Below are 16,121 nucleotides of genomic sequence, written 5' to 3' on the forward strand. Positions count from 1 at the left end.
TTAAGTTGATTTTGGTCAGAGAACATATTCTGTATGATTCCAGTCTTTTTAAATACATTGAGACTTGTTTCATGGCCCACATATAATCGACCTTGGTGACTGTATCATGCACCTAAAAAGAACGTTTATCTGCAGTTGTTGGGTGTCATGTTCTATAAAAATCCAGTAGGTCAAGGCAATTGAAAGCATTTGTCAGAAAGGAGAATTTCTATGTCTCTGCTGATTTGAGGGGGATTTCTTAGGAGTGTTAAAAATCTCCAGCTGTGGTTGTGGAATTCTCTCTTTCTTCCTTTGTCAATTTTGCTTTGTGTATTTTATCTCTAATAATACTCTTTGTCTTGAAATCTACTTTATCTGAAGTTAATATATCTCCTCCAGCCTTCTTAAGCTTACTGTTTCTATAGCTTATCTTTTTCTGTCTGTTACATTTAACCTGTCCTGTTCATATTTAGTGTCTCTCATAGACAGCATATAGCTGGATCTTGCTTTTCCATTCTTACAATCTATTCATACAATTTTTTTTAATTGGAGTGTTTAATCTGTCAATATTTAAATTGTTGGTACAGTTGGGTTTAGGCCTGCTATTTTACTGTTTGTTTTGTATTTATCCCTTCTGACTTTTCATTACTTTTACCAGCCTCTTAGGTCTTCTCTTATATTAATTGAATTGAATATTTTTAGCATTCCATTTTAATGTATCTGTTCATTTTTTAGCTATATCTCTTTGCGTTATTTTTTTAGCAGTTATTCTAGAAATGAGAGTACACACTGTTAGGCTTCCATCATCTATTTAGACATAGTATCCTATATTGCTTCATGTAAGATGAAGGAGCCTGGAGAACTTCCCGGGCCCTCTCCCCCTCATGTCCTTTATGCTGTGGTTGTCTTGTGTTATATCTGCACACATTGGGATCCCCACTGCAGTGTTATAATTTTGGCTTTAAATAGTCATATATATGTTAAAGAAATTGGAGAAGGGGGAGTTTTATATTTACCCACTTTTTTTTTCAATCCATTTCCAGTGTTCCTCATTCCTTCCTAAAAATCTGAGACACTTTCTGGTATTAGTGTCTTTGGCCTGAAAAACTTTCTTTAGCTTTTCTTAGAGTGTATTCTTGATCAGGAAAATGTCTGTCTTTTCCCTTTATTTTGACTTATATTTTATAAATTTATTGTATCTATGTGTATCATTTTATTTTTATTTCTTATTACATCAACCTGGAATTCAGTTGTGAGCATCCCTGTCCCAGAACTAGGCTTTATTATGGCTACAGTTTTTAAAGTCAGGTTTGTTGATGTAAAATTTACACAAATTAAAATTCATCCCTTTATGGTACAGTTCTGAGAGTTTGACAATCACATAAGTCATGTAACCACCATCACAGTTAAGGTGTAGAACACACTTCCGTCGTCCCCCAGAATGCCCTCACGCCCCTTGTGTGGTCTCCTCGGCCCCGGCAGCCGCCGGTCCGCTTTCTCTCCCTGTAGGCTTGCGTTTTCCAGGTGTCACGGAAGTGGAATCATCCGGTGTGAGGCCTTCTGTGCCGCTTTCACGAGCATCGTGCCTCTGAGACAGTCTGTGCTGTCGCATGTGTCAGGAGTGTGGTCCTCTCTGTTGCTGTCTGTTCCGAGCTGTGCAGATGTGCCACAGCTTACCGTTACCAGGTTAAAGAGGTTTCCGTTGTTGCCAGTTTGGGCAGTTCCAGGTAAAGCCGAGACGGGCATTCCCACACAGGCTTTGTGTGAACGTAAGCTTTCGTCTCTCGTGAGCGAGCGCCCAGGTGCAGGCCTGCTGAGTCAGGTGGCAGGGGTGCGCTTAGCTGTGTAAGAAGGCGCCGCCCTGCTTTCCAAAGTGGTGTTTGCACCTCCCGCCAGCAGCCAGTGGGGACGCCGCTGTCCCGCGTCCTCCCCGCCCTGTTTCAGCAGGTGCACGGGCGCGTCCCGTCATGGCCTTGCTCTGCATTTCCCTCGTGTCTGAGATACTGAGCACCTTTTCATGTGCTTATTTGACATAATATGTTTTTTTTAGTGACTTCTCTACTCAGATCTTTGCCTGTGTCATTGCTGGGTTGTTTAGTTTCTCATTTTAGCTTGGAGTGTTCTTCGTCAGTTTTGGAGCTGCTCTCATTGTCGAAGGGTCTCGTCACTGAGCATAGAATTCAGAGTTACCAGGTCTCCTCTCAGAGGTCTGAAGACGTTCTGCTGTCTTCCGGTTTCCTTTGTTTCTGACAAGTCACTGGTCATTTGAATCATTATACCTTGCATGTAATGTGTGTGTTTCTAGCAACTCAACTTTCTCACTCTTATTTTTCAGCACTTTGACTGTGGTGTGCCTACATGTGGTTGTTTTGTATTTATGCTGCTTGGGGTTTGCTAAATTTCTTATATCTGTAAATGTATATCCTACATCAAATTTGCAACTTTTAGGCCATTAATTCTTCGTATATTTACTCCTGCGCTGTTTTCTCCTCTCTGGGGCCCAAGTTACTCACATGCTAACCCTCCTGATGTTGTCCCACAGGGTTCTGAGGTTCTGCCCCTCTGTCTTCAGTCTTTTTTCTCTTTGTTCTTCGTATTGGATAATTTCTATTAATCTGTAAACTCACTGATTCTTCTCAGTGAAGACTATTTTATGTCTTTGAGCAGAGTTAACATAGTTGCTTTCAAATCCTTACCTGCTGCTTCCAGCATCTGGGTCACCGGGGTTGGTCTCTGTTACCTTTTTCTCTTGTGTCTGGGAATGTAGAGTCGTTTGTAGTGTATTCTAGGTGTTGCGAACAACATATTGCAGAGATTCTGTATTCTGTTATGTTTTTCAAAGAAGTCTTGACTTTTCCCTTTGGAAGGTCATTAACTTGGCTGAAGTCACACTGCAAACTCAGACTCACCTGTGTGGCAGCAACCAAAGCACAACACATTAATTCACCCTTAGCCAGGCCACTGATAGACCGGGGGTCGGCTGGAGATGCGTGCCGTGTTTATGCATAGAACCTGGGAGTCCTCACTTGTAACTTTCCTTTTGGGGGACCCCCTTTTCCCAGCTGTAGTGGTTACCCCAGACTCTGAGCTCTGGTTCTTCAATAGGGCTGCAGATTTCTTTCCAGTTTTAATCATCCATATGGTACAGACAGAATTACCCTCAAGCTAAAGGTTGCTATCCTTAGTTGCTATCTGGTCCCTGAAAGTGTTTGTTGTGTGTGAGCCAAAGTCCACAGTTGATGTCTGTGGGGTGATTGGTCCAATGGGAACTACTCACCCATTACCAAGAGCAGGACCTCCTTAATTTGCTAACTTTGGAAATCTTCACACACCTCGTTTGAACAGATACATTGAAGACTGGGATGTAACTCTGCCTGCAGGAGGGTTCGCCTTCAGGCCACGTTTACGCTGGTCAGGCAGCAGTCTGTTGCTTGGCCCTTGAGGTCAACAGGGAGTGGGGCCTGCCTTCTGTCACATACATCAGATCCGGTGGCTAAACTTTGGGATAGGGACCCGCTAAGGGGAGTGGCTTGTGAAACAAGCAGATTTCTGGTTCCTTGTAGCTGGTGTCCTCTGTATCGAGGGGGTCTCTCCCTGTGGCTGAGACCCCATTCCCTACCTGGAGCCCTGACTCATTTGGGTGTCTCGCTTTGCTTTGTTTTCAGGTTAAACAGGGCCAGTCAGACTTACTTCTTCCCCATTCACCTGACGGACCAGCTGCTCCCCAGCGCTGTGTTCTACGCCACCGTGGGGCCACTCGTGGCCTACTTCGCCATGCACCGTCTCATCATCAAACCGTATCTCAGGGCTCAGAAGGAGAAGTGAGTTTAAAACACGTCCAGGGACATCAGTAAACGACTGTCTCAATGTCCCCATCTTTAAAATGGACATGATAGAATGTACCCCATAGGGTTACTAGAAAAATTAATGGTGCTCAGCATGGTGTCTGGTGCCCTATTACCCCTCATCTGTCATTCCCATTTCCAGAAACAGAATCAGTTTTCAGAACTGTTGGGACTATAAACCATGGCCACAGAAATAGAACGTTTTCCTTTTTCTCATTCTAACCATTTCTTTTCCTGGCACTGAATTCAAGAGGACCAGGTCTGAGTTCTTCCGTACGTTAAGGCATGCATTAACCATGGTCTTACAAGTCACAGAGATGATTTATTTTGCCCTTTCTTATAGATAATCCATTAGCATAATGTTAAGTCTGAGACTTGGTTTTTTGTTGTTTTTGTTTATTTGTTTGTGTTTGAGTAAAAGATTTATTCAGAGAGATGCACACTCCATAGACAGAGTGCAGGCGGTCTCAGAAGGCAAGAGAAAGGCCACAAGGTGTGGGGTTGGGTGCTAAGTTTAAAGTAAAAAGAGTTACCCACTCCATGGACAAGAGTGCTGGCGTCTCAGAAGGGAGAGCGGCCGAGGTGGTTTAGATTCATTACTTTATAATGTTCTAATTTAATAAATCATTGAGCTTACAGAATCTGGGGAAAAGGAGTGAATCTCCTCTTGGGGCCCCTCTAGGCTTTGATTCATTAGAGGTCAGGGTTCTGATTACCCAGGAGGCTCAAGGCTTGGAACCAAGTGCAGCGTCAGGTCTTCTGATGGGTGGGGTGCGCCGCCCAGAGTCCCCATGTTTGCTGCGAGGGAAGTGCACCTGTGCGCGTGAGGTGGAGTGCATGTCCCTACCAGAGGTGTCCTGTGATAAGCCCAGAGTTTGGGGGCATCTCCTGGGGTGGGTCTCCTGTGCGCCCTGCTGAGGAGGTGGGGACAGCCGTCCAGGGACAGCAGGAAAGTTGCCCAGGCCAGTGAAGAACAGAGTTGCTGGAAGCGGTCTTGGAAATACTGTTTAAAGTTCTAGAACCAGGCATGCCGAAAGATCACAGTGTGAGCCGGGCGCAGGGCCAGCCGGGGCTCTGCAGCCTCCCTGCCGGTGACACCAGTGCTGTTCTCACTTCAGGGAACTGGAGAAGCAAAGGGAAAGCACGGCCACCGACATTCTGCAGAAGAAGCAAGAGGCAGAAGCTGCTGTAAGGGCTGCGTGAGCGCCACCCTGGGGGTCCTTCCGCTCTGCGTGACTGCGGACGTTCCCGCGCTGTCTGCGGACACGGCTGCAGCGCGGGCTCCCATGTTTCTCCTGGGCTTCGCAGCTGCACCGGGCCAGTGGGGGAGTACTTCACCCTCTGCACGTTGGTCTCAGGGGCCTGGTCCCAGGCTCTTCTGCCCCAACCACTTGGTTGGTCATTTTAGTCTTCATGTTGCCTGTGGGATGCGACACTGGGAACTCAGTCCCTGTCCCAAAGAGTAGATGCTGGCACCCTCTAAGGGCATAACAAGGGTTTTTTAAAAGTGGTGGGTGTTGTCCTCTCCTCTTTAAAGTGAATACGGCAGGGGATGAGGCAGGGCTGACGTACCCCCCAGCACACAGTCCCTGGGCACAAGGGCTCTGAACAAAGAAGCAGAACCCAGGGAGGCCCTGATAGGAAGTGCCATCCTGGTTCTTTGCAGGTTCGGTTGATGCAGGAATCTGTCCGAAGAATAATCGAGGCGGAAGAGTCCAGAATGGGTGAGAAGGCACGGCCTCCATGGGGCGGGGAGGGGCGAGGGAGGGCCCTGGATGCGCCTGGCCTGACCTCACGCATCCTCAGGGCTCATCATCGTCAACGCCTGGTACGGGAAGTTCGTCAACGACAAGAGCAGGAAGAGCGAGAAGGTGAAGGTGATCGACGTGACGGTGCCCCTGCAGTGCCTGGTGAAGGACTCCAAGCTCATCCTCACCGAGGCCTCCAAGGTGCGGCGTCTGGCGGCGGGGGCGGCCCTCAAGCAGCCGTTTTACCGCAGCGAAACCCTCCCTGCTGCCGGCCTTCAAGTGCGGGCTGCTGCCGGCGCCCAGGTTCTCCCCTCACTGGGGTTGTTGTCTTTGTTCATTCATCCATTCATTGCTGAGTATTTATTGAGCACCTACTGAGTGCCGCGTCCAGCAGCAAACAAAACACACTTCCTGCCTTTGTAAAAAATTCACATTCCGCTTACTCCTTGTCTTGTTCCAGAAAGAGTGAGGCCCCCGTAGCACTTTGAGGCTCACTGGAGTCCAGGGCAAGGGTGAGAAAGGTGAATTAAAGTGCAGGTGAGCTCGGGCCAAAGAACTCCTGGTTCCCTGAGCAGGTCTCCTAGGAGCGCCACCTGAGTGGGGCTTCTGTGAAGACAGAGGTGCATTTAGTGTGGCAGAAGGAGCCTGTTTTGCGAGGGAAGTATGGGACCAAATAGGCAACTTTTTGCAATTCTCATTTCTTTTCCTCAGGCTTCCAAGCTAGCATCTTTTGTGGGCAGCTCCCAAGGGAAAGTCGAGGCACTTCCATGCTGCTCCTCCAGGTGGCAGCCAGAAAGTGGTGGTGCTGGGTTTTTAACAGCACCCTCGAATGAGACTCTTGATTGCAGGCGGGGCTGCCTGGGTTCTACGACCCATGTGTGGGTGAAGAGAAGAACCTGAAGGTGCTCTACCAGTTCCGGGGTGTCCTGCACCAGGTGATGGCGCTCGACAGCGAGGCGCTCAGGATACCAAAGCAGTGTGAGTAGCTGCCACCCACCCTGTGCTGGATCCAGGGGAGGCTCTCAGCCACTGACAGGGACCAGGGAGTGTGGGGGTGACAACCACCTTACCTCTCTCCTCTTCCAGGAGCAGCGGGCTTGGGCATCACAGCTTGCTTAGAGCCATAAAGCAATGCCGGGGGTGGGGGGTTCAGCCCTCTCCCAGGTGGACTTAGCGTGAGCTCTTTGCTTGGAAACTGCAGCATGGGTGGCTGGTATGAAGCAAACCCAGCTGCTCTTTTGTGTTCCAGAACAGGTGATTCTCTGCAGCTTGTACTCTGCTCAGCTGCAGGCCAGGCAGTCTCTGGTCTGTTGTTGGCCAAACCCCCTAAGTGGAAAGAGAGTGTAGAAACAGTTGCCTTTCAATGTACTGAGTTGGTCTTTTCTTTTATAGCTCACAGGATTGATACTGATGGATAAACCGCTTGAGAAACCAGATTAAAAAGAGGCTGCAAAAAATCTTCCTGGGAGTCTACAAATTTGGAAGCAGGGAAGAAATCCAGACATCAGATGTGTTTATTTTGTATTTTCTATAGAAGGTGGTACCGTATCAATTATGTGAAGGGGCGTGTACACAGGCACTCTGCTTTCACGGGTGCTGTAGGTAGGACTGGGGCAGCCCAACCTGGACCAGAACCACACCTTGGCCCGTGTCTGCTTTCCCAAGGATCATGTCCCTCGAGGAAAGGGCCCTCCCCAGGTTCCTCAGCACATGTGCTGGCTGCAGCCACCCAGTAGCTCTCGGTCTGTCGTGAGGTATTTATGAACATCTTGCCCTCATGCATAGGACTGTGAACTACTTTTCCTGAAATCCACACTGAACATGGGAAATGAAATGGAAGGAAGGAAGGAGTTCCCCTGAGCAGAGTCTCCAGATCGAGTGAGCATCTATCCAGTCAGCTTCCTGAAAACCACCTTTCCCTGCTGAAATATTACTGAGAATCTGGAGAGGATTGTGTGGGTGTATAAATCTGCTTTTTATCTGAGAACAAATGGTTTTGGAAATTAGTCTCTATTTTCCCCTCCCAGAACTTCTCGAGTCATTCCACTGGCACCTGGCTTGGGACGGAAGGTGTAACTCCTGGTCCCAGGGTCTACCCTGTCATGGGTCACTCTCCCCCCAGGAGCCACCCGTGTCCTCGTGGAAAAGGCAGATGCCTGTCGACCTGCCCCCCGCAGCTCAGTGCCCGAGCTGCTGCCGCACTGCACATTGGCTGCACATTGGAGTGCGGAACGGGAGCAGGTTCAGAAGGGAAGATGGGGTCAGTCAGAGTTGCTGGGAGAGCTCCAGACCCGCCTGCGCCGCCCTCGCTCGCGGCCAGCAGGTGGCGCCGCTGCTCCCGCACCTGGTGGATCCAGCTCCTCCCCACTTTGAGTGTTCGCAAGACTTCCTTCGCTTGCCTCTTCTGTGGATGCAGGACATTTCAGGAGCCAGGATACGCCTGAACAGCCTGGTCTGTTCACTGCGCTCAAAAGTTACCTGATGAGCAGAGGCCCCAGCCGGTGGTGGTTGTGACAGCGCCCCCCCCACCCCAGGTGGTGGTAAAAATCAGGTTTCACTCTTGACATTGGTACCAGAGAAATCACTGATAACCCCTTCCTCCAATCTTTAAAGAGTTCAGGTTGTCCAACTCTGTAACATTTACCTCCAGTGAAGTTTCCCTCCGAGCTGCCGCTCTGAATGTAAATCGTGCAATAAGCGCCGTTACCTGAGCGGCCGCAGCCGTGCTCCCTCCGCGGCGCGCAGCTCGGGCGCCGCTGCCCTGCCTTCTATCTGAAATGGACTGTACGGAAGACCCTCCGCCCCAATAAACCTTTCCTGAAAGCGGGGCCGTGTGCACGTCTGTTCACGCCCCACCTCACAGGCCTTGCTCTGGCCCTTATTCTCATTGTTCCAACTACATTTTAAACCATGAGGTTCAACTTGAAGCCAGGCTTCAGTTTTCTGAGTCAGACATTTGCCTGAGAAAGAGAGGCCAGCCTTAGGATACAGAGGCCAGGAGTCTCAGCTGGCCTTTTTTTTTTTTTTTTTTTTAAACTAAAGCCACCTTTTTGGGTCGTCAAGGTGGTCGTGCCCTGCTGGCCCTTCAGCAGGGACCAGGCCATCACTCTGGCAGGAGAGAGGGGAGCAGCTCAGACGAGAGCCACTCGTTTTCAGTGAAGGAGGGAGCGGGCGGCACAGGGAGACACTTTATTACGTTGCCCAAACCTGGCTGGGCCAGGCGGGGCTCCTTAGAACAGAAGCTGGTCACCACCACAGGGAGCGCCAGCTGTCCAGCGAAGGAGGGGACCCTCCCACCACCTTAGAGCCAGCTCGCCACTCTCCGCCGGCATCCTTCCCTGGCCCTGCTGCCCCTCAAGGAAACCCTTCCTCCGGGCTGGGGCAGCATCTGCCACAGCGCGGCTCAGGATGGCTTCCCAGGCGGTGGTCCCAGGGACGCAGCCCAGCTGGTGCCAAAGGGCCTGCTGTCGCCTCCGGGAGAAGCGGAGTGTCGGCTCAAGGCCTGGCCCCTCCCAGGAGGCGCTGGGCTCCTCAAGTGTCAGCGGTTGGGCTGGCAGGGCTGGCAGGGCTGAAAGGTCCCGGCCCGGAGACTCCGTTTTGCGGCCCTGGCCCGGGCGGTGCCTGCAGTCCTGGCGGCCCCACGCTGCGGGCGCGGAGGAGGCGACTGGACATCCGCCGTATCACCAGCCTCTGGGCCTTCAAGCGCCTGCGCAGCTTCTCATTCTCCTTCAGTGTCAGGAAGAGTTTTTTTTTCAGGGCATCCAAGTCCAAAAGGGCATAGCTGTGGTCGGAAGGCTGCACGGGTCGGGGCCTGCCCACCGCGGGACCCGCCTGCTGACCTGGCGCTTGGGCAGCTCCCGGCCTGGGCGGCGGGACCTGAGGACGGAGGGGAGGGACTGGTGAGCGGCGCCCAGAGGCCCGTGGCCCGTGGGAAGGGGCAGGGGGAGGGCCCCGGAAGGCCTGCAGCAGCATTCACTTCCCCAGCTCTCCCGGAGCCCACATGTGCCGGATCGCAGCTGGTAATTCCACTGGTAAGGCCTGAAACCCGGCTGCTGTGGTGCTGGCGGTTTGGGCACCAGTTCTCTTCATTTTGTCTGACACAGACGCCCTCATGCTGAGACCAGCCACACGCTGCCTTCGCAGCCGGCGCCTCACCTGTTCTCCCAGGCCTCCAGCGTTCACGGGCGGCCGCAGTCCTTCCAGCGCAGTGTCCGTCTTTCTCCCCAGGCCACACTCCCTGGCCCCTGGCTCGGGGAGGGCCTGGGGACGACAGGACAGGCGGCTGAGCAGTGCAGACACTGGATCCTCCCTCAGCTGTCATTTGTCTGCTCCTCCAGGAATCCCCTCCCCCCATCTGGGAGCGGCTCAGCCAGGGAACCCACAGGACAGCCAGCCTCCTCCACAGGTCTGGGCCTGGACCCCCAGAACTGGAGCAGGGGCCAGACTTGTGACCAACTGCACTGCCTGACAATGAACTGGAAGAAGGCATGAGAGGCCTCAGCTTTCCCTTTTCTAGGAAAAGAGAGAATCCAAAACCCCAACTTGGAGAAAGCACAACAAACCCCAGCAGACCAGCCCGGCAGGAAGGTGCCTCAGTTCAAGTCCCAACGCTCGGTGACAGCTGGGGCAGACTCACCTGTCCCTTCTCAGAGGTGGCATCTGCACTCCCACAGGCAGGGTCCGTGTTCTCCCTCACCAGCTACAAGAGACAGGGAGCAGCTGCAGACGGGCCCCAAGGTTCAGCTCCCTCTGGGTCTGAGCCGATCTGCACCCGCGAGGGCCCCAGGCCTCACACTTCTTTGTCTCCACACTCAGCCAGATGACTTCAATTAAACAGCCCTGAAACCCAGCCCAGCTCTACTCCCACCGTCACTGACGCCCTTCCTTCTTCAAAGATCTTCCCAAATCTTGGGTCAGAAGCCCCAGTGAAGCCAGGGACCTAATGTGCACATGATGCCCCAGGGCCTGGCATTCTTTATGGCACATAGTGGGTGACTCAGTGGTGGCCTTCTGGTGGAAGACAGCCCACTCAGAGCCTGCAGTCCCTAGGCATCCACAGAGCTGAGCTGGGGCCAGAACCAGTTTCTCCACGGCTCCAAGCACTGGAAGCATTAAGGAGCAGAATCACAAAGGGTCCCCCAGTTGTTAACCTGTAATCTCTCACTTCGGGGCAAACACTTTACCTCAAATGCGTAAAAGTACTGCACTCTATTAACAAGTGTGCATTGAATTGGGTGTGGGGCGGTGCTGATCAGCAGGCATAAAGTTTCAGGTAAGCAAAGTGAGTAAGTTCTAGAGCCCTGCCCCACAACATGGTGCCTCCAGTCAACAGTCCTGTGTTGTGCACTTAAGAGTTTGTTTAAAGGGTACATCTCGTGTTGTAAGTGTTCTTACCACAATAAAATAAAATTTAAAAAATACATATATACATATATATAAAATAGCGGGGGAGGGATAATTGGGAATTTAGGATTAACAGGTACATGTTATATACATGATACAGATATATAAAACAGATGAAGAATCTACTGTATAGCACAGGGAACTATATTCAATATCTTATAACCTATAATGGAAAATAATCTGAATCACTTTGCTGTACACCTGAAACACTAAGTCAACTATACTTCAGTTTTTTTAAAAGCTATATGTATATTTATATACACATATTATACACACACACACACACACACACGTGTGTGTGTGTGTGTGTATAATAAAAGGACTTCCATGTTTAAATGAAAAAAAAAAAAAACTCTTGCATCACGCAGCTACTCTGTGCACCATTCCGGGTGTTGGGAATAAAGCAGGGGAGCCAAGCAAGGCCCTCGTAGAGGCTCCATGGGGACAGAAGATGCTCGCTGGTGCCAGGAAGACAGAGGAGCAGGACAGAGAAGGGCAGAGTAGGGGCCTCGTACAGGCACAGGGAGCCTGGGAGGGTGAGGCCGAGAGGTCAAGCAAAGGGAAGGTCAAGGGCCGGCCCCCGACCCAGGATGCTCTGAGCGTGTTTGCTCACAAACAGCCACCTGTCCTTCCCCACACCCTGTAACTCAGGGTCTGCAAAGTCCATCGGCTCCGTCCCCCTCTCATCACCATGCCCTACTTCCGCTCAGGCCACCATGACTGCCCTCACCTGCAACAACACAACACAGGCGTCCAAACCAGCTTCCAGCCCACGGGAGTCTTCCAAAGCCAAGTCCCTCCCCAGTGGCCTCACCCCAAAACCCACTACCTGTCCGAGCCTGTCACCATCTGGGCCCTGCGCCCTCCCACCAGCCTGAACTGAGGCTGCTCCTGAGTCGCCCAAATCCTCTCCACCTCCGAGCCTCTGCCACACTGTCCCTGGTCTCCCTCCAGGGCTCCACCTGCACACGGTCCTTCTGTGCCCCGGGCAGTATAGCACTTGGCGGGACTTAATGGAGACCTGCCGGGTGGCAGTGGCACAGCCTCTGGCTTCCTGGCCATGTGCTCCCCAGCGCCGGCTACTACAAGCAAGAGGAGGACAAGGTCTGAATGCAACACCGCGGAGAAGGTGCTTTGCCCTCGAGTGGCCCCAAAAGTGAGATGCAGAGAGGACCAAGCTCCTGGCATGCTCACCAGGAGGCTGCTTCTATAGCATCATTGTGCAATGTGATTTATTTTTAAAGCAGCTTTAAACTGCAAGTTCCCTAAGTGAAGGTCATGGCCAGCTAGGCCGGCTGGGCTCTGAAGCCAGAGGCCCGACAGTGCCACAGGTTGGTAGTTCTCGGCCTTTGCTGTCCCCACACATGACACCCACACCCGCACCCAGCCTGGGGCCCCGCAGCTGAGCGCACCTGCGGGGGGCCCTGGAAGGCGAACACCGTGGGCACCGCGTTGTGCTTCAGGTTCTTGCGGTTCCCAAAGGCGCTGAAGCACTCGGGTCGGAAGTGCTCGGAGCAGATGACTGTGTGCTGCTTGGGCTCGAAGTTGCCCCGGCCGATGTTCAGCACCCATTCCTTCAGCAGCTCGGGCCGGCTGAACGGGAACCTGAGCGGCAAAGCATGGAGGGGTGAGGGGCTGGCAAAGCCGGCTGGGGCCCGGCAGGGTTCCCCACACCGTGTTTTACTGAACAGCCTGGAAAAGTCAGAGGCCTCATCCTGTTAAACCACATGTGCTTCGGGAAGCCTCTGTCTTGGCTGTTTACGGCACCCTCAGTAGGAAACTTGGGACAAGAATGTGGCCAAAGAGCCCAGGAGAGCTGTTTCTAGTCCGTCCCTCCAGGGCCTGCTCTGTGCTGAGCCTGCTCCTGGGGCTGGGGGAGTGGGAGTGAATCAGACAGCCTGCCCTCGTGGAGCCTACATTCTAGAATGGGGAGACAGATGGGACACCACACAGCCATGGGCTGTGTAGGAATGCAGAGAAGGAAATGGTCAGGAAGACCACCTGAGGGGGGACAACTGAGCGGTCAGAGGCAGGGTTGGCTGAGACAGCAAGAGAAGGACGCAGGCCTCGGGCAGGGCAGGAGGGGAATTCCTGGAGGCTCGGGCAGAGGGTGACAAGTGGAGTCCACCCTGGCTACCATAGGAGGGCACCTGGGGGCTGGGATCAGGGCACCAGCAGGAGGGGATAATGAGCAGGCAGATCTGGGACGCATTCTGAAAATGGGCTGTGAAGCAGAGAAAGGAGGGAGTTTCACATACTAAGACTACGGGGGAGTGTGAGGGGCAGCTTTGGAGGGTTGGAAGTTTGGTTTTACATGTCAGACGTAGAATCTGAGGTGTCTTTTAGACCTCCAAGTGCTGGAGTTGAGCAGCAGCTGGACATGTGTGTCTGGAGATGTCACGGTGGGGCCGTCCCCACATAAAGGGTGGCAGGGCCATAAGCCTGGGTGAGATAGGTGCCCTGGGGATTGAGTGTGGACATGGACGAGACAGGGGCATGGCTCTTGCCCCAAAGTGCTCCAACATCTCCAACCAAGGAGACTGAGAAGGGACACTGTGACAAAGGTAGAGGCTGAGAGGTGTCCTACAAGCCAAGTGGGAAAGGGCCTCAAGGGGTCAGCTGTCGGTTGTGACAAATGCTGCAGAGAGATCAATTCAGAGGAGGATGGACCACGGCATTTGGCATCATAAGGGCCACTGGGGACTTGACAGAGCTCTTCTGTGAGAGTGTTGGGGGCAAGAGACTGACTGGATGGACGAGAGAGAACTGGTGGCAACACTGCCCCGAGGTACACACCCAACTGACACCTACAGATACAGGTGCTGGAAGACAAGTCCCGGAAAAACGCCCAGAGCCATGTGCTCATAATGGGCCAAAACACAGAGGCACCCAGATGCCCTTCAATTGTAGAACAAGTCAATTCTGGTAAATACATTCATGGAACACTAAGCAGCTCTGCAAAGGATGAGCTGCTGCTGAGGCCACACGGGGGACTCTCAGACACAGTCGTGAGCAAAGGACAGGAAAAAACACAGTGCTGTGATTCCATCCCTGTGAGGTTCCAAAAAGGCCAAGCAATCCGCTCTGACAGAAAGCAGGAATGCCTTCCCCTTGGGGACCTGGGCGGATGAGGGGCTGGAAGGGGGCGCGGTTGGGGGGTCTCCTGAGGGCTGTGTTGTTCAGTTCATCACAGTCACACGGGGTGATCACTTTGTTAAACTGGTTGGGCTGTGTACTTGTGATTTGTGCACTTTTCTGTAGGTGTCTATATGCAATATACAATAGGCACGTTCACTTTGAAAAAGAAAATGCTAGTAGGAGAGGAAGTGGAGACAGGAGAGCAGCAGCCCTAGGGAGTCCCGCTCTGAACGGGACCCAGGAAGAGGCCGCTGCTGGTACCTTGAAAGCATGCAACACTCGATCGATCGGCACCGGAGCGCGAGATCTCCCGGGCAGGGACCCATTTACTCGGCCAGGCCCGGAACTCGGGGCGCGGAGGGACAGACTCCAAAGGCTCCACCATCGTCCCGCAAAGTCCGCGCGTCCAGGCCCCGCCAGCCCCCACCCGCTGGAACGTTCCCGTACCTCCATCCCACCCTTTCTTTCTGACATGAGGCCAGGAGAGATAAGCAGAGCGCCCGACGCACCGCAAACCTGAGAGACGTCGCCCTGGCTCATTCCTGCAGCAAATACTGAACACCTACGACATTCCGGGCTGCGGCTGGGAACGAGTTAAAGTCCCCGGGCCGCGGGGGAAACGCACACCTAAATACTGCAAGGGCGCTAGCGGGGGGCGGCCTGAGCCCGGAGCTGAGCGCGCCCCAGGCCCTCCACGGCCTTCCCCGCACGCGGCTCCCCGGACCGGCAGGAGGCTGTGCGCCTGTGGGCAGGTTACTCAGCCTCTGCGACTGTCTCCTCGCGCGCCCAGCCGGCCATGGCGGTGTCAGGCTTCCTGGCCCGGGTCTCCGAGCCGCCGCCCCTCCGCGAAGGGCTCGGCCGCACGCCCTCGGGCCTCCCCGGCGGCCGGGCAGCGGCCCTGGCGTCCCCACCCGACGCTCCAGGTCTGGGGCTCCGGCGGGGGCCGCGGCCGACCGGCCCAGACGAATCGGGCCCCCGAGTCCCCTGGCGCCCCCGACCCTCACCGGTGGAAGGTGAGCTGCTTCCTACGATTGCTGTAGCGGTTGCAGCACTGCCGGGCCGCGCACGACTTCGGCATCTCCAGACGCCAGGCCCGGCTGCCCCTAACAAAGATGGCAGCGGCGGGGCCTGCGAGCTCCGCGGGGACACCGGGAGGGGCGGGGTCAGAGGATGGGGCGGAGCTGGTCAGTGGAGGCGGGGCGAGTGGCTGGGGCGGGGCCTGCCGGGAGCGGCAGGGCCTCGAACAGGGCTGGGCCAGTAAGAGAGGAGGGGCCTGCGGGTCGGGCGGGGCGGGGCGGGGCGGGACGGGGCCTGCAAGGCGGCTGGTAGATTGCTCCTGGGCCCAACTCGGGCCGACACCTACAACTGGGCTGGCTGGTCCAAGTTCCAACCCAATTCGCTGAAGCCCGTCGCCCTCACCTCCTTGCTTTGGAGCCTCCAAAATTCACCCACCCACCCACAGCCTTGAAAACTGGAAACCAGAGGCTCAACGCCCACTTAGGCTAGTATTTTCAAGATTTTAAGGTGTTGATTCATACTTTGGCTGCTCAAACATCACACAGGAGGTACTAGTTGACCACTGCTGGTCCCAGATTAGTTAGGCAGACACAGCTAATGGACGAACAGGCTCAGCCTCTGGGGACCCCCACGTGTAAAGGAGCAGAATGAACACCCTAGGGGGTAACTCCAGTCCCACCTGCAGAACATGAGAGGAGGTTGCAGCTTTTACAATGCTGGTTAACCACTCACTGGGGTTTAAGGTAATGCACAGTTTGATGAAGAAATTGTGAAAGCTATTCATGTCTATTCATACTGTGGTTTGTTTCTGGAGAATTTACTGTAAAAGTGTAGTAAGGACGGTGAGCACTTTTCATCCTGCTAAACCAAACTCAGATGCTTTAACTTCCCAAGTCTTCATGTAATCATGGCTTGGGGGTGGTGACGTAGGGAGAAAAACACAATGGACCTTCAACAAACACCTAATACAAACACCTAAAGCTAGACATGA

The 16,121-nt window shown here is 53.5% G+C and overlaps 2 protein-coding genes across 4 annotated transcripts in view; one reads left to right on the forward strand and one right to left on the reverse strand.

The window, feature by feature from the left end:
* The window catches only part of DNAJC11 (DnaJ heat shock protein family (Hsp40) member C11), a 63,722-nt gene extending 55,322 nt beyond the window's left edge, over positions 1–8,400 (forward strand). For both annotated transcript variants that reach the window (XM_031683638.2, XM_072975485.1), the window contains 6 exons: positions 3,645–3,800; positions 4,943–5,012; positions 5,491–5,548; positions 5,631–5,773; positions 6,421–6,550; positions 6,965–8,400. In XM_031683638.2, coding sequence (XP_031539498.2) covers positions 3,645–3,800; positions 4,943–5,012; positions 5,491–5,548; positions 5,631–5,773; positions 6,421–6,550; positions 6,965–6,990 — 583 coding nt within the window. In that variant the 3' untranslated portion in view covers positions 6,991–8,400. The remainder of the gene's footprint in view (positions 1–3,644; positions 3,801–4,942; positions 5,013–5,490; positions 5,549–5,630; positions 5,774–6,420; positions 6,551–6,964) is intronic.
* Positions 8,401–8,746: 346 nt separating this feature from the next.
* THAP3 (THAP domain containing 3) lies at positions 8,747–15,268 on the reverse strand. 2 transcript variants are annotated; one of them, XM_072975486.1, is made up of 5 exons: positions 15,118–15,268; positions 12,388–12,580; positions 10,209–10,271; positions 9,728–9,832; positions 8,747–9,448 (listed from the first exon to the last, which is right to left on the reverse strand). In XM_072975486.1, exons 1-5 carry the CDS (start codon positions 15,189–15,191, stop codon positions 9,104–9,106), a joined length of 780 nt encoding a protein of 259 aa, XP_072831587.1. In that variant the 5' UTR covers positions 15,192–15,268; the 3' UTR covers positions 8,747–9,103. The 2 variants fall into 2 exon arrangements, with proteins under 2 accessions (XP_072831587.1, XP_072831588.1); XM_072975487.1 differs by lacking the exon at positions 9,728–9,832.
* Positions 15,269–16,121: the final 853 nt, after the last annotated feature.

Source organism: Vicugna pacos, chromosome 13 (genome assembly GCF_048564905.1).
Source record: "Vicugna pacos chromosome 13, VicPac4, whole genome shotgun sequence".
In the NCBI taxonomy this organism is placed as follows: Eukaryota; Metazoa; Chordata; class Mammalia; order Artiodactyla; family Camelidae; genus Vicugna; species Vicugna pacos.

Bases quoted from the DNA above. Each gene is read 5' to 3' on its own strand.
- THAP3 (XM_072975486.1), bottom strand. From the start codon at position 15,191: ATGCCGAAGTCGTGCGCGGCCCGGCAGTGCTGCAACCGCTACAGCAAT. The intron at 12,581-15,117 runs GTGAGGGTCGGG...TTTGCCGCTCAG, and splicing joins AAGCAGCTCACCTTCCACCG to GTTCCCGTTCAGCCGGCCCG. The intron at 9,833-10,208 runs GTGAGTCTGCCC...TGTCGTCCCCAG, and splicing joins CCACCTCTGAGAAGGGACAG to GCCCTCCCCGAGCCAGGGGC.